Source organism: Osmerus mordax, chromosome 27, assembly GCF_038355195.1.
Source record: "Osmerus mordax isolate fOsmMor3 chromosome 27, fOsmMor3.pri, whole genome shotgun sequence".
NCBI lineage: Eukaryota > Metazoa > Chordata > Actinopteri > Osmeriformes > Osmeridae > Osmerus > Osmerus mordax.
In genome coordinates this window covers 9,957,654-9,980,169 of record NC_090076.1, presented here as the reverse complement: position 1 = coordinate 9,980,169, position 22,516 = coordinate 9,957,654, and the positions used below count along the sequence as shown (strand labels likewise).

General features: G+C 51.9%; 2 protein-coding genes across 2 annotated transcripts; both read right to left on the bottom strand.

The window, feature by feature from the left end:
- Positions 1-1,280: 1,280 nt before the first annotated feature.
- On the bottom strand, positions 1,281-2,835 carry LOC136936989 (transmembrane protein 125). The gene has a single exon (XM_067230707.1). It carries the CDS (start codon positions 2,744-2,746, stop codon positions 2,045-2,047), a length of 702 nt encoding a protein of 233 aa, XP_067086808.1. The 5' UTR covers positions 2,747-2,835; the 3' UTR covers positions 1,281-2,044.
- Positions 2,836-9,043: 6,208 nt separating this feature from the next.
- On the bottom strand, positions 9,044-22,141 carry LOC136936628 (cilia- and flagella-associated protein 57-like). The gene is given in 22 exon segments (XM_067230234.1): positions 9,044-9,237; positions 9,584-9,695; positions 9,802-9,945; positions 10,156-10,290; positions 11,250-11,366; positions 11,789-11,932; positions 13,207-13,365; positions 15,098-15,271; positions 16,140-16,330; positions 16,481-16,574; positions 17,312-17,467; positions 17,765-17,926; positions 18,215-18,388; positions 19,144-19,356; positions 19,461-19,574; positions 19,720-19,885; positions 20,043-20,182; positions 20,516-20,668; positions 20,799-20,961; positions 21,070-21,374; positions 21,507-21,820; positions 21,988-22,141. Coding segments are annotated over 22 exon segments (3,678 nt in total).
- Between the last annotated feature and the right edge of the window lie 375 nt (positions 22,142-22,516).

The window sequence follows — 22,516 nt, the reverse complement described above, 5'->3', positions numbered from 1 at the left end:
AATCCCACCTCCTTTGTGAATGCGCTGCCTATCAGTTCAGCAGCTCAATCTGTCGCACGATGGAATTCAGGTTGGAGAAAACGGCTCAAGTCAATTTTCCGTGACCACAAATGTTTCTCTTCTTATCAGGCATTGAATACGCTCCTATTAATGGGAGACAACTGACTTTTATTTTCAGATAGCTTTTTTAAATGTTCTCTTTTTTTCTCTGTGGCTGTAATTTTAAATGTGTGTGTTTTCAGTCTTATTCATTCATTAACACTGCTTGTCAATCGGGAAAGAAAAGGGAAATATTTATAAAAATAAACAACTTGTACAATATCTTTGAGAATGAATCTTTGGTGAGAAAGAGAGGAGGCAGGCCATCTCTCTCTCTCTGTGTGTGTCTCTCTCTCTCTCTCTCTCTCTCTCTCTCTCTCTCTCTCTCTCTCTCTCTCTCTCTGTCTCTGTGTGTCTCTCTCTCTCTCTCTCTCTCTCTGTCTTTCTCTCTCTGTGTCTCTCTCTCTGTGTCTCTCTCTCTCTCTCTCTGTCTTTCTCTCTCTGTGTCTCTCTCTCTCTCTCTCTCTCTGTCTCTCTCTCTCTCTGTCTCTCTCTCTCTGTCTCCTTCATGGACACACATGCTTGATGCCCCCTGTCTCCATCTCATCATTGAGGGATTACACTTGTACTGGTGCAGTCGCTGAACATGCTTTGTGTGTGTGTGTGTGTGTGTGCTTGGTACAGAGCAATGCCAGCTCCAGACCGCGTGTGTGTGTGGGCCATTGTTCCACGGCGGGACTGTCCGTCATCGAGCCACAATGGTCAACTGTGTGACCCGTTTGTCCAGCTTCCCTAGCCCTGATAATGTATGACACACACACAAACACACACACATACATAAACACATACTGTTAAGACTTAACCATGGCAACAATGCCATATCCTTCTCTCGGGATTCTTGATTAAATTCAGTGAACGCTGGTTGAGGGTCAGGTCAGCTCTGCTGAATGTGAAGTCACAGGACAGTCAAACACTACGCAGTGTCTTAACCCTCGTGCTGCCTTCGGGTCACATGACCCAAAGGTTCATAACGAACCATCGTTGTGTTTACCCAATTTTACCCAATACAAAAACAAATAAAAATAATTTTCTTTTAACCATTCCAATGTGGGGGGTCTGAGACAGCCCGACAGTTAAAAGAAAATGCTTCACTTTGTTTTTGTATGAGGTAAATTTGTCGCAATACGATGGTGGGTCACAATGACTGATGGGTCAGAATGACCCGAAGATAACACAAGGGTTAAATCTTTGCACTGACAAAGAATTAAAACACAACAAACTCTACAGTAGTAGAGTTTCAGGGGTGCTGAGGAACAGGAAGTGAAGGCATGACAAAGACGTGTCATTAGATCGACAGGTACTCATTTAGTTTGGTCAAGGGGGGTACAATTGTGAATGATTCAAGTCACATAATTTGATGGTTTAATCGCTCCATAGAGGACAGTCTTGGACAGAGTATATTCCATACTGCTGTGTGTCTGGTGACGGCAGGACAACGTTCATCTGATGGTTCATGCCTGCTAGTGTCAGCACAGTGGATCTCCCTAGTTCAGTTTATCCAGTAGTGGCATAAATCCCAGTGCAGCCATATACCATGAGCCAGAGGTTTGAACTGTAGAAACAGAAAGAGTAGATCAGACTGTACTCTCCTCCTCTCGTGGGTGTTCACAGTGCCACAAACATCCTCCCAAGAGGTTTTGTACCATGTGGCTTTACGATAAAGCAGCCAAACTCGCCAAATGTCGTCCAAGGTGATGCTTAGCATGGAGCGTGTGTGTTGGGTCAGCGCCTCATATGAGGTTGGCCAGGCTGGAGGTGGTCTCTCTCTGGGCCTCATATGAGGTTGGCCAGGCTGGAGGTGGTCTCTCTCCGGGCCTCATATGAGGTTGGCCAGGCTGGAGGTGGTCTCTCTCCGGGCCTCATATGAGGTTGGCCAGGCTGGAGGTGGTCTCTCTCCGGGCCTCATATGAGGTTGGCCAGGCTGGAGGTGGTCTCTCTCCGGGCCTCATATGAGGTTGGCCAGGCTGGAGGTGGTCTCTCTCCGGGCGCGGTGGTTCATGTGACCTGAGATGGTGAAGACCCCCACCACCCTGTCTCTCAGCCTCCGCCCAGGCCTGCTCCCCTCCAGCAGGAACACCACCAGCGCGTACATCCCCACCCCCGCCACCGCCGCCCCCCCGCCCACCAGCATCACCACCCCGGAGACGTACATGTCGTTGAGGGCCTGGCCCGGCTTGGGCATGTGATTGACCAGGGCCAGCTTCAGAAGCACCGCCCCGCAGAGGACGAGAGCCAGTCCCGTGCCCAGCACCACCAGGAGGTCCGACAGGCCGCCACTTTTCAGCACGTCGATCCTTCGCCGGCTGCGGATGCAGTTCATGTCCTGCACGGCCGAGCTGAGCAGCTGCTTGAGCAGCACGGCCAGCGCCAGCAGGCACAGGGCCGTGCCGGCGCCCAGACGCCACTCGCTGGACACGCTGGTGGTGGTGGAGAGGAGGCCCACGCCTCCCAGGCCGCAGCCCAGGATGAGCAGCACCGACACAGAGTAGCACAGCAGAGATTTCCCCGGTTCGCGGAACCACCACAGCTCCACCTGCTCGTCCAGGACGCTGCGCTGGATCTGGGCCGGGTCGGCCCCCTGCTGGCCCCCCTCCTGGCCCCCCTCCTGGCCCCCCTGCTGAGGGGGAAAGTCCTCAAGCTCCGGCATCCTCCCAGCCTTACTGGGACACACACACACACACACACACAGTGTGGGGAAACCAGAAAGATGCTCAGTGGCTTCAATGGATCCAGAAGAAACACCCTTCAGTAGATCCCCCTCTCCTCAGTAGATCACTTCTCTTCAGTAGATCCCCCTCTCCTCAGTAGATCACTTCTCTTCAGTAGATCACTTCTCTTCAGTAGATCCCCTCTCTTTTCAGTAGATCCCCTTCCTCCTCAGTAGATCACCTTCCTCCTCAGTAGATCCCCTTCCTCCTCAGTAGATCCCCTTCCTCCTCAGTAGATCACCTTCCTCCTCGGTGGATCCCAGATCTCCTTCGATGTAGCAGAACCAAATCCCTGCAGGAGGAGACGGAGCACACTGTAAGTCACACAGCAACACACACACACAGACAAACACAGACACACACAGACAACATAGCATCTGCATCTCTAAATGCACTGTGTGTGTGTGTGTGTGTGTGGCAGCCTCCGGTCCATTCTCTCTGACGTGACGGTACGAAGATAGCGGCGCCGCAAATCGTCCTCTCTCTTTCCACGGGGCTCAACTGTTAATCCCTTTATCAATGGGCTGTCCCTGTCGTCACGGCGACCCTCAAGGTTACAGCCCACAGACAGCTTGTCTTTAAAAACCTGTCAGCGCCTTTACTATCAACGTCAGCAGAGCGAGACGCGAGCGCACACATACACAGGTCCTCCAGGCCTCGGCGTACACAAACACACGCTCCGCACGGCCGCTGGAACGCCGTGGCTTTCATCCCACACAGATATGAGAAGCAGAGCAGGACAGACGGCGGGAACCGAAGGTGACTTCATTACACAGAGGATGTGGTGAATATTGGCTGCTCAGGGCGGTTTTAATTTGTACCTGTGAAGTGTGTGTGTGTGAAGGTGTGTGTGTGTGCATAGGTGTGTGAGTATGACGGTTAGTGTGAAGGTGTGTGTGTAAGTGAGTGTGACTACAGTATGTGAGTGTGTGTGAAGGTGTGTGTGTGTTTTGAAGCTCACTAATGAAATCCCAGTGGGCTTGGGCCTGGTGTCAGTGATGAGTAACACAGAAATAGCACACAAACTGAAAGGACAATAACAGACTCACAGGTTCGCTCTTTCAACACAGTTACTGGCAACGTTTTCTCCTGCTTCATATCGCTCCAAACACATAAAGCACAAGACAATCACAACCCCTCATGCGCTTGCCTTCAGTTTTTATCTCAACAATGCCCTTTCAATAACAGCAGCCAGGGAATCACCCTGCTCTCATAAATACTACTCTCATCAGCTGGTGTTTTTGTTCTGCTGTGGGCTGTCCTCCAGTCTCTTCTCATGAGAAGATAGTCTGTTGGTTATAAACACGTGCGTCTTCCTCTATGCAGATTGGCCTTTTTTTTTTGCTAACGACTCCAGAAGATGAGATGGATTTCTTTCTCTCTGGGTCTGGGGCTGAAGGTCGAAAGAAAGAAAAAAAATACCTCAAAACTCTTCTGCAATTACCTGCTGAGCTACGAGACTCAGTACTCCCTGTTGGTTATTAAGTCCTGCTGAATTCATTTGGCAAGCCATTACTGTCTCATTTAAAGTTGATACGCTTTTTAAAACAGGAACATGCTGTTGTGCACTAATCAGAATGCACAGCAAAAATCGCAGTCTTCAAAGAGAACCCCAGGAAAACAGAAATGGTAGTTTGGTCTTTGTGGTCTCTGTCTTTTCAAACAGGAGACAAAGCAAAAGTTCAGGGTGGAGAAAATTGGATGAACCTGCCTTGACCTCGAAACTGCTTCTGGTTTTGACCCTTGACCCCAGTCAGGACACGCGTCACCCAGGGATAATAAAACCGTCCGAGCTGTCGATGGTCAGGTAAATTGCCCTTTTAATAATTCAGACAGACCGGAGAGGCCAGCCAAGAGCCAGCCAGGAGAGATGAGCACAGCCCAGAAAGATGGAGTTTCTGTGGGGTGATCAAACTCAAGTAACACCTCTGGATGGTTCTCGTCAGCACATTCCCAGAGAACCTCCAACAGGCACGGACGAGACGGCGAAAAACAAGCTCTCGGATTCGGACTGGCGCAATCGACGGCCCGCGATGGGGCGCTGGGGGCCTTCTGCCAACGTGTTTATCTTCTGGCCTCTGGCAGGATGCTGGGCTGTGCGTTGCCCCGACGACGCCGTTCCCTCCACTTCCTGTTCCCGTTAGGATCTCTCTCTCTCTCTCTGCCGGTGGTGCGATCCCCGCGGGCGAGCAGAGGGGTCAGGATTGGCACCATCTGCCAAGTGTCCCAGGGCCTGTCAGGCTGGTGTGAGGAGGGAGAGAGGAGGGGGAGAGGAGGGGGAGGGAGTCAGCTTCTCCACGCTGGTGTGGAAGACAGGATGGGAGAGTGTGCGAGCAAGATAGAGAGAGGCTGAATGGTTCTTTATTCACTAGGTGTCTGGGTCCTCGAGGGCTCTGCCCTGCTCTGTCATAGCACGCCGAGGGGACAATGGGCAGAGTCACAGTCAGCCAAGATGAGACCCAGGACGTTTTCTCCAGGCAGAGAGGGAGGGAGGGAGGGAGGGAGGGAGGGAGGGAGGGAGGGAGGGAGGGAGGGACGGAGGGAGAGGGAGGGGAGGGTCGGGTTTGGTTAACTTTTGTTGCATATGTTATTATAGCTTCCACCAGCTGTTTCACTATGCCCGACTTTTCCCTCTCACGTTCCTCCCCGTTCCCTCTCTCTCTCTCTCTCTGTCTCTCTCTCTCTCTCTCTCTCTCTCTCTCTCTCTCTCTCTCTCTCTCTGTGTCTCTCTGTCTCTCTCTCTCTCTCTCTCTCTCTCTCTCTCTCTCTGATATCTCACTCCCCATCTCTATCTTTGGCTCCCTTTAAGTATACACATAGACACAGAAAGAAAGACAGGCAAAACAGAGAGGCAGGCAGACAGACAGACAGACAGACAGACAGACAGACAGACAGGCAGACAGGCAGACAGACAGACAGACAGACAGGCAGGCAGGCAGGCAGGCAGACAGGCAGTGAGCTTACCTGAGCAAGCAGTTGTTTTCATCTCTCGTCAGGACCGGGAGGTGATTTCATCAGGACCGGGAGGTGATGTCATCAGGACCGGGAGGTGATGTCACCGGTCGTCTCAGATTGCAGTTTCTCAGACTGCCACCTCTCTTTACCTCGTCACCGGCCTGCCTGAAACCAAACAGCAGACAAAGATCAGATAAACAGCCTCGTCCAATGCGCTGTCCGCTTACAGAGCTGTCTCTGATGATCATGTCACACAGCGCCCCATTGGCCTGCTAGTGTGGAACGCATTGTCCTCACTGGTCAGACAGAACCCGCCTTCATCCAGCACAGCTGCAATATTAAAACACTAATCAAATCAGCAATTAACATGCGCATCCCCTCTGCTCCGCTCTGCTGACGAGAGAAAACTCACTCACCTTTTCCCTTTCTGTTCCTCCCTGTCTCCCTCATATTGCTTGTGAGGGAGCCTTCAGCATGTTCAAATCCCCCAGCCTTGTGAAACAGGAGCCTGGGCCACAACCTGATCTCATTAGGGCAGACTTCCAGAGGCCTGCTGCACCCCACAACCACCGCAACCACACCGCCGCACCACACTGCACCCCACAACTCCACCTCCACCGCCGCACCACACTGCACCCCGCAACTCCACCTCCACCGCCGCACCACACTGCACCCCGCAACTCCACCTCCACCGCCGCACCACACTGCACCCCGCAACTCCACCTCCACCGCCGCACCACACTGCACCCCGCAACTCCACCGCCGCACCACACTGCACCCCGCAACTCCACCTCCACTGCCGCACCACACTGCACCCCGCAACTCCACCGCCGCACCACACTGCACCCCGCAACTCCACCTCCACCGCCGCACCACACTGCACCCCGCAACTCCACCTCCACCGCCGCACCACACTGCATCCCGCAACTCCACCTCCACCGCCGCACCACACTGCACCCCGCAACTCCACCTCCACCGCCGCACCACACTGCACCCCGCAACTCCACCTCCACCGCCGCACCACACTGCACCCCGAAACTCCACCTCCACCGCCGCACCACACTGCACCCCGCAACTCCACCTCCACCGCCGCACCACTCTGCACCCCGCAACTCCACCTCCACCTCCGCACCACACTGCACCCCGCAACTCCACCTCCACCGCCGCACCACTCTGCACCCCGCAACTCCACCTCCACCTCCGCACCACACTGCACCCCGCAACTCCACCTCCACCGCCGCACCACTCTGCACCCCGCAACTCCACCTCCACCGCCGCACCACACTGCACCCCGCAACTCCACCTCCACCGCCGCACCACACTGCACCCCGCAACTCCACCTCCACCGCCGCACCACACTACACCCCGCAACTCCACCTCCACCGCCGCACCACACTGCACCCAGTGTGTCTTCACACCCACACACACCTCTGTAGACACACTGGATACGCCGAACGCAACTCCAACTTGAAATCTGAATAACCGGACCCAGGGCCTGTAAACAAACTTCAGGGCCTGTAAACAAACTTTACACAGTCCAATTTCCAGAGCCTGTGATAGTGTGTGACTATGCTGAAGTTACAGCTCAGCTATCTGTTTCACGCTCCTGACTTATGGTTTTTATGATACATCAACAGGGACACTTGGTATCATGTAAGTTTTACTGTTTGGGAGTTGAAGGCCTAAATCTCCTGGTCAAAGGTTAGGGCGTGACAGCTTTCGTCTTCCTGGTTTCAAAACAAACAAAACGGTATAGTCTTTTGGAACACCCATCCCACCCCGTCTGTCAATAAAAGTTAATATTCATTCCACAGTTAAATCCAGTTATGATGAAGGTTTCAAGGAAAACTCAAATCCAATGTGAATGTAGATGCTGGTTTAATGTCTATTAACTGCCACCACAATGAGAAAGTGCTTAATACATTTTTGGAGTGTATCTCCGATAATGGTCTAACATTTTAACTTAGCACTGAACAACAAATGGCCATCCATGATGGACGTTGACATCTTTATGGACCGTGTTTTCAATTTTCCACCATAGAAATGTGATAAACAATATAATTTTGAGCTATTCAACATTCACTGTCTACAGAGCTATAGTGGAAGAGGTACCTCCAGCTACGGACAATTTGTATTCAATGTGTCACAACAGGATGACTCAAACAATCTATTTATTTCAAACCCTTCTCCTAGGATTACTGTCTAACTGTCAGACACGCTATCCAAATTGCTTTCCTACTTTTAAGAGATACAAACCATAACTTATTCTTTACATTTGATGAAGATTGCTGGGACGACATCGTTGTTTGTATTAAAGACATTGTATCATAAACATGTCTAGACTGTCGTCTGTGCGCACTTTTTTGGTCATTTATTCCATATAAATATTTTATGAAAGTTAAGGAGAAAGTTCCAGTTACGTATGTCTACATTATCGACAAAAACGCATGTATGAAATTAATGCTCTGACAAGAAAAATATTTTTTGATAGAAACATGCTTGTGTTTTTGACTTACCTGTGAGCGCAGATATGCTGGCCGTCGCTTTCTCAACCGTCCGCTTCAGTGTGTGGTGGTCGTCTTAGAACGGTATCACCGCCGGAGAGTAATTTCCTAAACATATGCTATCCGATACATGGGAGTAGCAGCATAGCTTAACAGCCGGTCTCGGTTCAATAATCAATGCCAGGAACTAGCCCCTCAATTCCTCTCTTGTAATCGGAGTCCGTAAGAACTATCTCACTGCCTCAAAAAAACGGTGCGCAGTCGACCGGACTTTAAACGTTGCAGGTGTGGTCACGAATAAGCGACGACGTTTGGATGGCGAGAGAACCTGCACAGCTCGACTATTTATCGAGTCTCATGGGACAACACATTATGTTAGTGGGGATAAAGGTTATTAATAAATAAGCTAATTTAATAAAACGTACTGTATGTCTGGATACGTATATTGAAACGGTAACGTATCAATATAGTTGACAGAAAAACTGCCGACACGTATTTTACCTGCAAATGAAAAGTCTATAGCGCATTCATCATTGCCAGGTTGACATGTTCTGTAATCGATTTGATCATGGCTGGCCGCAACAACTGAAATTCCCCCCATACACTATATCCAGTATTCTTATTTAAAAAAAACACGATACAAAACGTGAACTGCTGTTATTATTATTTTTTAAACGTGACAAGTCAGGTTATGTAAATGAATTAAATATTTTCTGCTGAGGTGTGTTGAATACTATGTGTTTTTATCGTCAGTGTAGTGTAGTGCAGGGTCCTGGTTTATATGCTGGTGTCCAGGGAAGGGAGTTTAGCATCGGAGGGTGGTCTGAGCGGCTGCGTCCTCATCAACACCTGGATCTCCCTCCTCAGCCTGACGATCTCCAGGCGCTGGAACTGAACAATGCGCTCCCCTTCCTCCTCTGGCTGCAGTCGGGTCACCATGGTGATGGGGTTGACCCTGGGCGACAGGAGGGCTGGGGACACCCAATGACACAGTTACCTGAAATCTGACCCTCCACACAACGCCTGCGACCCAGTCTCCTTCAACAGTGACACCCAGTGGCAAGAAATGTGAATGATCTTTGCAACAAAAAATAAAGATTACAACAAACAAACAAACAAGGGTCTCCAAACTGCCTCGCTCTGTGCTCGAGCAGAGAGGTCATGGCTGGAAACCAGGAAGTAAACCAGGAAGTATACCAGGAAGTAAACTAGGAAGTAAACCAGGAAGTAAACTAGGAAGTTAACCAGGAAGTAAACCAGGAAGTTAACCAGGAAGTAAACCAGGAAGTTAACCAGGAAGTAAGCAAGAGGGGTCACCTTTGAGGCTGGAGGTGGCCTGGTCCTTGCTCTTCCTGTTGTGGACCTGAGAGCGAAGCCGGCACAGCTCCACCCTCAAGCTGTTGATGTCACTGATCAACATCACGTTCTCCTGCGCAGCCAATCAATCATCCAATCAATGAACCCACCCAGCCTGGCTACCTGCCTACTTGCTTCATACACTGATGCAACTGCCTTGTTTTTAGTGATTCGGTCACCTGCATGATCTTGACGTTGTCGGCACCGTGGACTCGGGCGTCGTCGGCCATCTTCCTCTTCAGAGCGGCCACGTTCCTCTCCAGGTGCTCCCGGTGGCGGGCATGCTCTCTCTCCACCTCTCCCTCCACCCCGACCATGTCCACCTGGAGGAGGGGGACAATGAACCTTGCTCCCCCGGCTGGCCGACACACCCTCACACACACACACACTTATCCAGGATCTTCTGGGAGGCGTTGGAAGCCGTCGGCAGTTGGAAAGGCACCGTGCCGGCTCACCGTGCCGGCTCACCGTGCCGGCTCACCGTGCCGGCTCACCAAACTCTTACGTAGCGGCGGTTTGAGGTTTTTTCTCACCTCGTCAAACTTGTGTACGTAGAACTCATACAGGCCCTTGATGCTTTTCTTCAGGGCCTTGGGATCCTGGATGTGGCCCACGCATTTGTGGAGGTCGGTCTTGAACCTGTGCACGAAGGCCTCCCTATCCCTCACCTGGGGACGGGAGGGGGGAGGGTGGGAGAGGGGCGAGGGTGGGAGAGGGGGGAGGGTGGGAGAGGGGGGAGGGTGGGAGAGGGGCGAGGGTGGGAGAGGGGCGAGGGTGGGAGAGGGGCGAGGGTGGGAGAGGGGCGAGGGTGGGAGAGGGGCGAGGGTGGGAGAGGGGCGAGGGTGGGAGAGGGGCGAGGGTGGGAGAGGGGCGAGGGTGGGAGAGGGGGGAGGGTGGGAGAGGGGCGAGGGTGGGAGAGGGGCGAGGGTGGGAGAGGGGCGAGGGTGGGAGAGGGGCGAGGGTGGGAGAGGGGGGAGGGTGGGAGAGGGGCGAGGGTGGGAGAGGGGCGAGGGTGGGAGAGGGGGGAGGGTGGGAGAGGGGCGAGGGTGGGAGAGGGGCGAGGGTGGGAGAGGGGGGAGGGTGGGAGAGGGGCGAGGGTGGGAGAGGGGCGAGGGTGGGAGAGGGGCGAGGGTGGGAGAGGGGCGAGGGTGGGAGAGGGGGGAGGGTGGGAGAGGGGCGAGGGTGGGAGAGGGGCGAGGGTGGGAGAGGGGCGAGGGTGGGAGAGGGGGGAGGGTGGGAGAGGGGCGAGGGTGGGAGAGGGGCGAGGGTGGGAGAGGGGCGAGGGTGGGAGAGGGGCGAGGGTGGGAGAGGGGGGAGGGTGGGAGAGGGGCGAGGGTGGGAGAGGGGCGAGGGTGGGAGAGGGGCGAGGGTGGGAGAGGGGCGAGGGTGGGAGAGGGGCGAGGGTGGGAGAGGGGGGAGGGTGGGAGAGGGGCGAGGGTGGGAGAGGGGCGAGGGTGGGAGAGGGGCGAGGGTGGGAGAGGGGCGAGGGTGGGAGAGGGGCGAGAAAAGATTCAGCACGGTTTTAGACGTGTTATGTTTGCGGTCCTGGAGCTGGGTTAAGTTGTGGTTTGAATGTGAACACGCATGTACCGTCCACACACACACACACACTGCGGCCTCAACACACCTTCTGCATCTCCTTGTGCACCTCCTTGTCGGTGGCGGTCAGCTTGAGCTTGAGTTCGGTGATGTCCAGTTCCTGCTTGTTGTTCTTCTTGTGGAAGGAGCTGAGTTCTTCTTCCATCTGCAGAAGGAAAAAACTCCAGAATATTGATCCCCAAACCTCCCTCCACCGCACAGACCGCTCCGTCCGTAATCTAGGACCTGATCCTCCTCAATCTATACCAACCACTCATTTCCATTTAAATGAACAGGACCCTCAGTTGGCACTTACAGGTACAAAGCAGCATTTGCTGACAAGGGGACAGAAACTTTTTCTATTTGAGAGTTCAGGAAAGTAAAACTGATACAGTGACTTCTTTTAGTCACGATGGATTTTCCTTTTGTTGCTGCTGAGTAATTGGGACTTTTGGCTGAGGATCTATAAAACATCTATTTTCTCCCTGGAAAAGTGTTTGAGCCTGAGACAGCAATGCCTGTAGAGGCGTTTTACTGCCCTCTGACGCTCGTAAGAGTTCACCGTGGGGTCAAAGGTCAGTTTGTCACCTCTAGGATCTGATCCTTCATTTCTCTGATGTCGTTCTCTCTGGGTTCAATCTGGCCCTTCAGCTCCTTGATCTTGTAGTCCAGAACAAACTTGAACTTCTCCAGTTCCTGGTTTTTCTTCTTCAGCTCGTAGATGCTTTTTTCCTGCACAAGAAGAAAGGCCTCAGTTTTCAACGTGTTTGGTATGTGTTTGTACTAAATCTCCTCCATCTTATGTTCAGGTAATGACTCATGGAATATGACTTGGTTATGCAGTGTAGTTATGTTACAGGGTACCATATGTTGTTTTATAATCCATGTAATTAACAATTTCCAACCTGAGGTCTGCTTTCAGTACTTCTCTAAAGTTCAATAAAGTTTAATGGTTCTTTCATGCAACCAAGGCTTTATATTATATGATATTCATTGAAGCTGTATAGAAATGTCACTTAATGTCGGACAATAAAGATATGGAGAGCCAAATCTAATGTTGAACTTAACTTCAGGCGATGCCTCTAATGTTCAGATGAATTATCATTAGAGACTACGAAAACTAATCTGACAACAAACCATCTTGGCGGCAGATGTTGTGCCCCCCCCCCCTCCCCTCCCCCTCCCCTTCCCCCCCCAGCAAATCTGTATTCATGAACTAGACGATTCACATTTTAACTGCTGCCCTCCTTCTCATGTAGAACACATCGTCGAATCAACTTTTTTGTTCTTCCAATTAGCTTTTGGAAAATCCCTCCTTAGTTCTGGAGCTAATCTTTTCCCGGATTGTATGTGTGACATTTGCACATTAAAGACGGCTATCAATTAGGGTCCGCGCCGCAGAAAAAGATTGCGCATAGGATGCAAATTCCGTCTCATCCATCACCCAAAGCTGCTTTGTTGATGAGAGCGTTTCCACATTATGGATCTAACAGATTTGACACTTGAAACTCAAAACAACACAGCAGCAATCCTCTGATAACAACACAGAGATATAAATATGCAGAAGGAGGGTCTGCCATTACGGTAACTTTATCTAAGAAAGGGAGAGAGAAAGAGACAGAGGGAGAGAGAGGATGAGAGACAGAGGGAGAGAGAGAAAGAGGGGTAGGAAGAGAGAGGAGAAGGGAATATGTATGAGTGAGGGGGAGGTGGAGTAGGTGTCTGAGGCTGATACCACAAGCTGGTACTGTGACTATTCATTACAGCGCCCCCTCTCTCAGGGCCAGCGCCGGGGACAGCAGGCACCTGGCAGGCACCTGGCCTGCTGTCGTGCTAGGCACTCCAGAGGGCTGAAAGGTGTTTCTCTATAAAGCCAAAGCGGAGATACTGAGGTCGGACTTCTTCCTGTTCAAATGTTTAAAGTTGAAATTGTTTTTGTGTCGTTTCAGGTTGTTCTAGCCGACACACACACACGCATCCAGACACACACACAGACACACACACACCTTGTCCTGGATGGTCTCGTCTCTCTCCCGGATCTCCTTCTTCAGGGCCAGGACGTCCTTCTCCAGAACCTTGATGATGCCCTGCAGCTTCTCCAACTCCAGCCTCATCTTCTCTATGTTCACGTTCCTCTCATCAATGTCCTTCTGCAGACTGCTGAACTACAGAGAGGAGAAGAGAGGTGAGGTGGAGGAGAGGAGAGGCAGAGGGAGGGAGGAGAGGAGGGAGGGAGGGAAAGAGGAGGAGAGGGGGAGGAGAGGAGGAAGGGAAAGAGGAGGAGAGGGGGAGGAGAGGAGGAAGGGAAAGAGGAGGAACAGGAGAGGGGGGAGGAGGGAGGAGAGGGGGAGGAGGAGAGGGGGAGGAGAGGAGGTGGAAGGAAGAGAAGGAAAGGGGGAGAAGAGGGGAGGAGGGAGGAGAGGATGGCAGGAAGAAAGAAGAACAGAGAGATAAAATGACGAACAAAGGGAAAGAGAGAGAAACAGACAGAGGGAGAGAGAGAGAGAGAGAGGAACACAGAGAGAGAGGGAGAGAGAGAGAGGAACACGGAGAGAGAGGGAGAGAGAGAGAGGAACACGGAGAGAGAGGGAGAGAGAGAGAGGAACACAGAGAGAGAGAGGGAGAGAGAAAGAGGAAGACAGGGAAGGAGAAACAGAGATAAGGAGAGAGAGAGGGAGAGAGAAAGAGGAAGACAGGGAAGGAGAAACAGAGATAATGAGAGAGAGAGGGAGGGAGAGAGGGAGCGAGGAAGGTGTGGAGAAGAGGGTCAGGGTATGGGAGTGTGGAGATTACAGCAGCCAGCAGAGAGGAAGCGAGGCAATGAGAGACCAAAATGTCATCAGTCAATGCCATAACTCATTTTGTCACTTACAACATAATGCCTTTAGTATACTGCATGGCTTCCCATAACAGGACCACATTCGATATCCGATCGGGTGGTAACACAGGCCCTAACACATGTAGTGAATGTAAAGATCGGCTCCTAGAACAGAAATTCAATAAAGGCACAACGCAGGGAGCCAACGTAGCACACAGCATCGAGATCCGGTGAGTTTCCACAGGAATCTGAATGAATATCATCCCTCTAAATGGCAGCGATCCCTGGCCTACTGAGCGGGGATGCACTGTGTATCGAGGCTGAGGTGAGACCAGATGGACGGGCTTGCTCCCGGTAAACCTGCCGTATGCCTCGTCTGATGGGCTGTAATCATGATCTACCGTAGCACCGTGGAAGTGCTGACTGTGGGTGTGAGGGTGTGTGTGTGAGTGAGTGTGGGTGTGTGTGTGTGTGAGTGTATGGGTGTGTGTGGGTGGGTGTGTGGGTGTGTGTGTGTGTGAGTGAGTGTGTGAGTGTATGGGTGTGTGTGAGTGGGTGTGTGGGTGTGTGTGTGTGGGTGTGTGTGGGTGTGTGTGTGTGTGTGAGTGAGTGAGTGAGTGTGTGTGTGAGTGTGGGTGGGTGTGTGTGAGTGTGTGTGTGTGTGAGTGTGTGAGTGTGGGTGGGTGTGTGTGTGGGATGGTTGGAGGATGTTGATGAGAACTTGGGCTCCTTGAGATGGGGTGTGTTTGATGGAGGATGGAACGAGAGACAGGTAGGAGGAAGGGAAAGAGGCGGGGTACTGGGGGGAGGTGGCTGAAGGGAAAGAGGCGGGGTACTGGGGGGAGGTGGCTGAAGGGAAAGAGGCGGGGTACTGGGGGGAGGTGGCTGAAGGGAAAGAGGCGGGGCACTGGGGGGAGGTGGCTGAAGGGAAAGAGGCGGGGCACTGGGGGGAGGTGGCTGAAGGGAAAGAGGCGGGGTACTGGGGGGAGGTGGCTGAAGGGATAAATCATCCTAAAAATCTTTCCCAGAAGGTTCCCGACAGGAAACGACCCGTCAGCGGGCGTGTCATATCCCTCTACCTTCTTCTTCAGGATGCCGTTCTCCCCCTTCATGCGGAAGTTGTCGTCCCTCTCGTCCTTCAGCCAGCGCTCGTAGCGGACGCGCATGTCCTGGATCTCCCTGTCCCCATCCTCCTCGATCTGCTTCCTGGACTCCTCAAACTCACACACCTGCGTACGACACTCCTCCTGAGACTGAGAGGGGGAGAGAAAGGGGAGGTGAGAGAGAGCGAGAGGAGAGATAGGTCAGTTGGGTGGGAATTTTGTAAACCGGCGGGATGTGAAGGTAAAAGAGAGAGCCCGAGCATTCATCAGCGTCCATATTAGCTTCCTCGGCCAGGCCTCGTCCATAAACCCAGACGACGGGAGCTCTCCTCGTCCATAAAAGGTCAGAGAGACATCCAAGGACTGTTTTTATGAACAGTCGATAATCCTATTGTTATGTTGTTCCTGCCCCTTCCACGCCCCCCCCCCCCCCTCCCCCCTCCCCGTTCTCCTGGGGTGTCCCTGGCGGTTGAGCTGGCACCACTCTGCATGCACGGCCTTCCTCTCCCATCCACTGTTAATGACATCACATTCACAGGGATTTAATAAGGTGATTATGCAGGCCCCCCCGGTCGACCGTGGCCCCCGCTCACACGCGCCTCATGCCGCCGTCAGCCCTGATGGTGGGCGACGGAGCTTTTCCTGAGCGATTCCCCGGACGTCCTCCACGAGAACCTGCAGCTCCTGGATTAATTTGTCTCTTCGCTTCCAATCAGTGTCACAGCAGGGGAGGGAGGAAGGGAGGGGGGGAGGGAGGGGGGGAGAGGTGGAGGGAGGGGGGGAGGGAGAGGTGGAGGGAGGGGGGAGAGGTGGAGGGAGAGGTGGAGGGAGAGGTGGAGAGAGGGAGAAGTGGAGGGAGAGGTGGAGGGAGGGGGGGAGAGGTGGAGGGAGGGAGAGGTGGAGGGAGGGGGGGAAGGAGGGGGGGTAAGAGAAGAGAGAGGCGAGGAAGGTGCCACTAAATGCCAGACTATAACACACCCTGCGGGCCAGGGCCCTGCCCCCCCGGCCGGCCTCCTACCTGTTCCAGCAGCAGCGCCTTCTCCTGCATCTTGCCCTCGTAGTGGAAGGTCAGGTCCTCCAGGGCCTGCAGTTTGCAGTTCTCCATGTTCTGCAGCTGCTCCTGGAAGTCCACCTGCATGCTCTGAGACTCCCCCTGCAGCTCCTGGTACTTCTGATACTCCTGCATCAGCTTCTGACTGTTGGCTGCCTCTGGGGAACCCCAGGAAAAAAGACAAACGTAGAAATCGAGAAACAAGAACCACCGTGGATTGGTCTTGCGGGGACTCCCCTGAGGGCTGTTTGATAAGGATGGAGTGAAGATGGAATAGAGAGAGAGAGATGGAGAGAGGGAGATTTTACCTAAGTCCTGCAGCTCCTTGGAATGTTTGTCCAACATCTCTGATGTGTACTGCTGGTGAGCAACTTCCATATTGTTGTTCTCTGTCCTCAGAACCTGCTCCAGCAGAGAGAGAGGGGGGAGAGAGAGATGGGACAGAGGGGGAGAGTGAGGGGGAAGGAGAGAGAGGGGGGAGGGAGAGAGAGGGGGGAGGGAGAGAGAGGGGGGAAAGAGAGAGGGGGGGCGAGGAGAGGGGGGGAGGGGGGGGGGGAGAGGGAGGGGGGAGGGAGGGAGAGGGGAGAGAAAGGGGGGAGGGAGAGAGAGGGGGGAAGGAGAGGGGGGGAAGGGGGAGGGAGAGAGGGGAGAGAGAGAGGGGGGAGGGAGAGAGGGGGGAGAGAGAGGGATGGGGGTGAAGTACGAGTGAAAGAGAGTAGAAGATTTGCATTCCAGTGGTCACCTTCCGTGTCAGACACTTTCAGATCTGATTTCCATTTATTGATCCGGAGGTAACTCTTATCAGGTCTAACTTGGAGAGGAAAGTCCACTCAGGGAATTCGATGAGGGGAGAGCGCCCTGTGAAAGTGAATCTACTTTGTGGCAGTGAGATGGGCTGAACACAATAAAGGTGGTGTAGGCATGTCCCGTCTTCACACACATACTGTGAATACTCAGTACAAAAACACTTTGTAGCCTTTCAAATCACCTACACCCACAACAACATCGGCCCACAGCCTGCCTGTATCTCTGCACTGCCAACTAAACCAGACTCCATGACAAGTTTGTGTGTCCACGTATGTTATTTCCACATATGGCGATGCCTTATAGTGAGGGTTCTTATGTTGAGTGAAGCCGACCTGGATCTGAGTCTTCATGGACTCTGTCTGATGGATGAAGGAATCGTTCAGCTCCTTCAGCTTCTCGTTGTTGTTCATGTCCTTCAGACGCAGCTGGTACTCGTTCTCCATCTTCAGCTCCTCCACACGAGTCTTCAGCTCCAGCATGTTCTGGTTCTGGGGTGGAGGAGAGAGAGAAGAGAGAGGGAACGAGAGGCGAGAGAGAAGAGAGAGGGAACGAGAGGAGAGAGGGAACAAGAGGAGAGAGAGAAGAGAGAGATGGAGGTGGAGAAGAAGGCAGGGATAGCTGTGTGACCGCTAGCTTGTGTGTGACCGCTAGCTTGTGTGTGACCGCTAGCTTGTTTGTGACCGCTAGCTTGTTTGTGACCGCTAGCTTGTGTGTGACCGCTAGCTTGTGTGTGCTGTGTCATGCAGGTCACCAGAGGCGTGATCGAGAACCACGGAGAGGTTTACCTTCTCCTCCAGATCACACTTGGTGATGAGGATCTCTTCAGCGTACGAGACCTGCTTGTCTCTCTTGAGGCCTCGGCCCTCCTTATCGATGATCTTCCAGATGACCAGGCATCTGTCCTCAGACACCGTCAGCAGGTACTGGTCATCGAACGTGATCGCCATCTGGAGGCAGGACGCAGGCGTCACAACTCCATCGTCGTGATAACAACGATAATAATCAGAATCATTCAGCAGTATGTGGGGGGGACTTGAACCTGTGACCTCTTGATCTACTGTCAAACGCTCCACCACTGAGCCACACCTACCCCCTCATCACCTGACATCCATAGAGTTAAACAAGCGTAAACCATGGCCTATGCATGGTTCTACAGGCCTGTAACGACAGCATAAAAGCAAATGGGTTTCGCGTTGTGTGGCTGCATTCAGCCATTCACTCGCTCAGAACCAGACCTTGGCGACAGGGGAGGCGTGGGCCTGGTACTCGATCCAGTCCTTGTGGGCCGAGAGGGGGTACTTGATGGCTCGGACGGTGCCCAGGGAGGTGCCAACGAACAGGGTGCGCCCTGAACGGGAGAGAGCGATGGTGGTGTACACCACCTCATCAGTAGAAACCTCCCGGAGGATCTGGAGGGGAAGGAGAGGAAGAGAGAGAGCGAAGGACAAAGGAAGACAGAGAGAGAATAAGGTAAGATGATGTCACACCAGGTCCTGGGTTTTAATTGTTTGCATGTAAACAAGAGCTGTACGCCTGATGTTTGATTTTCAGAGCATGAGGACTCTCATTCTGCCAGGAAAACTTTGTTTGCATTTCGCTTTGAATGATGATGAAGAGGCATATGGCAAAACCACTGTGGTGTTAAGGATTTGCTGGAAGCTCTCACAATTGAGATGTTTATGTTTGTTTGGGGTCTGAATCCCAGCAGCCAAAGATAGCTCCTGTTTAAGTCCAACCGATTAACTGAATCGAGACTTTCATCGGCTGTCAAAACTGACATGTCATTCCGTGAACGGAACTGACGGCTGAATGTGAAGTTAATGGACTGTTCAGTCTCGAGTGATTGTGATGGATATGGAAATGCTCTTTCTCACTTTGAAAATTACCCACAGCGAGAAGAACTGACACCATTAAAAATATATGATTTAAACTTGATAATTTGGAAATCATCAATATTCTCTCAGAAATATCAGCAGGTCCTCGAGGGATGATCCCTACATGAAAATACAGAAGAGAATAGCTCATGAATGTGACACATGTGAGTTGATATCCCACTAAATTATTAACGTTTAAACTCCCTATTGAGAGACCGACATTTATCAGGACTGTCGCTGCTCATCTTTGACAGGGCCGCTAAATATCATGGGAGATTTATCGGTCTTACTTGACAATCCTGTATCTCTTTCAGCGTACAATCCCCCCCCACTGCGAAGACAGACTTGGCGTCGGGGGACAAGGTCACGCCGGTGTAGCTGCAGGACTTGAGGACGCACTCTGCCTCTCTCATGCCGGTCAGAGTGTTCCACTCGTACACCGCCCCTTCCATCCCACACGACACCAGACGGCTGTCGTCAACACTCCAGGCAACACAGCGCACCTGCATCACAGAGAAACAGAGCAGAGAAAATCCGCTCAGCGTTCTAGAAGGTTCACCAATGGCGATGATGGTGATTCAAACCGAACAGAACCTCATGTTCTAACCTTCCCGCTGTGGCCCTTGAGGTTCAGGATGTTCTCAGTTGTGGTGGTGGAGTAGATATGGATTATGTTGCAGTTGGCCGCAGCGAAAAGGTGTCCCCCATAACTGAAAACACACTGAGCAGAGGAAGGAACACCGAGAAATCAGCGACTCCATTAGCGGTCACCCAGTCTCTACGGTTTTCATATTTATAAATGTTACATAAAAATATGATTAAAAGGCTCAGTGTTGCTGGCTGCTGGAGTAGTGTGTGAGTCAGACCTCTCGACAGCCCCTGACGTTAAACTCTTTAAAGGTGCGGATGTCGTCGATGAGCAAGTTCATCAGACGCAGTTTGTCTGAGAAGCCCACCAGGAGGAACAGGCCGGAGGGGTGCAGCGCGATGCTGTACGCCTCCTCCTGGAACTCCTTATACAGCTCCAAGGTGCTGGGAGGAAGACAATCACAGACGCACCCATCTAAAACCAGACACTTGTCAAATAAAAATCAAGCCAACCTGTGACGTTTCTTTCGATGGCCGTGTCACATTTCAGAAGAGAAGATTTACTGTCAGTTTAAGTAACGACTGTGAAACTAGTTTTTACTTTGTCTCGAAGTTCCAGATGCGTACTGATTGGTCGAGGGAGCAGGTGGCAATGATGGGCTTACGGACGCAGATGGACAGGCCAGTAATGGCACCCGAGTGGAAGGAGTTGGACAGAAACTCAAAGTGGGTATGCTCCACCTAGAGAAGCACACACACACACACACACGACAAAGTCAGTATGCGGAGCATTAACAACACCCCTAACTACACTTGATTCACTTTGACTAAAAATAATATGGATCTTAAAAACGATTTACGTCCAGAGGTGGCTGTTCACAGGGGTCTAACTAAATACTTTGTAATCTGATGTACTAAGTACTTTTTCTGTCTTTCTTTCTGTACAATACCTTATAGAGACAATCAGGGGAAGCGCTCAGATTTTTGGCCAATTTCCTTGTCTGTGTAACTCACTTGGAAATAAGCCTGATTGTGCTTGTCCTATGTAAACAGCAGGGTGTGTGTTGCAGTGACCTTGTTGGTCTCAGTGGAAGACAGGGTGATGCTGTAGAGCTGTCCCTGGTCGGTGCTGGTTACCACCACCTCCTCCGAGGGGCTGATCACCAGAGACACGATCTGCTGCTGCTGGGCCTGGCTGGGCTCCTGGCTGCACGGGTCTGGAGGGATCTGGGTCACACACACACACACACACCAATACATACACACCATGTTTAGAGGCGTTGGAACCAGCTGGTGAAGGATCAGATAGGGTTTCTCATTCTGGTTTCAGACACGGGTGGAAAGCAGATGATGTCACCTTGATCTGTCTGGTCTTCTTGTAGTTGTCCTTGTCTTCGGTTTTCTCAAACATCCACACGGTCCCAGGACCGGCGGAGCAGGCAAAGCCTTTGGAGTACGCCGTGATCGCGGTGACTCGCGGCAACTGAGGTTGGGCCTTGTCATCACGTGCGCCCGCGGCACTGTCAACAAATAAATAAACATCACGACACACTTATAAATGTGAACGTTGAAAGGTTTGACGCTATACGGCTTCACCTGCTAGTGGACCTGACTGACGCTCTGCTTACGAAAAGCGAGGATTTCTTTTTTTCCCCTCTTCCTCTGCTCACCTTTTGTGCTCGCGTGAGGTTGAGGTCTTGGAGATCACGCTCATCTCGCCGCGCAGGTCCCCGGACTCGAACACCATGAGACGGCCGGTGTCCGTGCCGGCGATGACCCGCTCGTCAGACATCCACGCGTGGGACAGGAAGTTGCAGGACTCCATCTTCTGGGAGGTGGACGGCTTCAGTGCCCCCTCTGCGTAGCGGAGCAGTCTAAAGACGCCACTTCCTGTCACGCAGATCTGAGTGTTGTCAAAAGGGTTGAAAGTAACCTGGGAAAAGAGAGACACAACAGGATGTGACACGCCCTTCGAAGACTTCTGTTTTGGACACGTTGGCCTAACAATGTTCAGTTGAATCATTTCTCAAAAAGGCTTTTCAGTGATCTCTCATCTTCTCCACACCTGGTTGATAGGGTTCCCAGCGCTAGTGGTCTTTAGTACAGCCAGCACCTTCTGCTTCTCCCACATCCAGTAAAACAGCGTCCAGTCTGGAGACCCAGACTGGCCAATCAGATACTTAGAGTCGCTGGAGAACGCTATGGAAACGAACTCGCGCACAGGGGTGTCTCCCCCTGTCAGCACCTTCCTTTTGCGGTTCTGCTCGTGCTGCAGGTCGTACACGGTGATGGTGGCGCGGTCAGCGCACTCAGACACCGCGAGGTAACGGCGGTTGGCGCTGATGGTCAGGGCGTGCATGCCCTGACTCCTCTCGAGGCCTGAGAGGCAAGGAATCATGCTGAATAAATAAACGGATCTCTGAGTTCTCACGAGATGCCTTGAATTTAGCTAAGGTTGACTAAATAATAGTGTTTATGTCTATTAATTCAATTTACTGTAAAGATATATGGCCAAATAAGATAGATAGATTGTGGATATATCCTACCTGGGATAAACCTCTGACATTTCTGATCAATATTGTAGCGTACACAGTTGTTTCCAGATGGAAAGATGACAGTGTGATCATCAAAGTAGCACAGGTTATTGAATACTCCTGGCCGTAGTCCAAACATGTGGTGACACTGGGCAACCACAGACATTTTACATTCCTAGCACGCCAACGCTGAGGAATAAAAAGTGCCAGTGAAGAATTATAAGAAGAAGAAACCACCAAAGCCTTAAATCTTAAAGATGTGGCAAACTCAAGCTATGAAAATTGATGTCCAGTAGCCTAGGCTACATCAGAAACTACACAACAGTTTCTGCTTGCCTTTGATCTGCATTTTGCCCTAAACCTTGCTAGTTCTACTGGTATGAGGAATTTGTAGTCTGTAGCCAGCGGTTGATGTTACTTACCTTGATTTAAAATAAAAAATAAAACTGACTACAAAACTAACCTAGCTAATTCATTGCATCTTCTATGTTTCTATGTTTTTTCTTGAAGACACTTTTCCCCTCTGATTATTCTAAACAAG

Excerpts from the sequence above, each read along its gene's own strand:
- LOC136936989 (XM_067230707.1), bottom strand. The coding sequence starts at position 2,746 with ATGCCGGAGCTTGAGGACTTTCCCCCTCAGCAGGGGGGCCAGGAGGGG.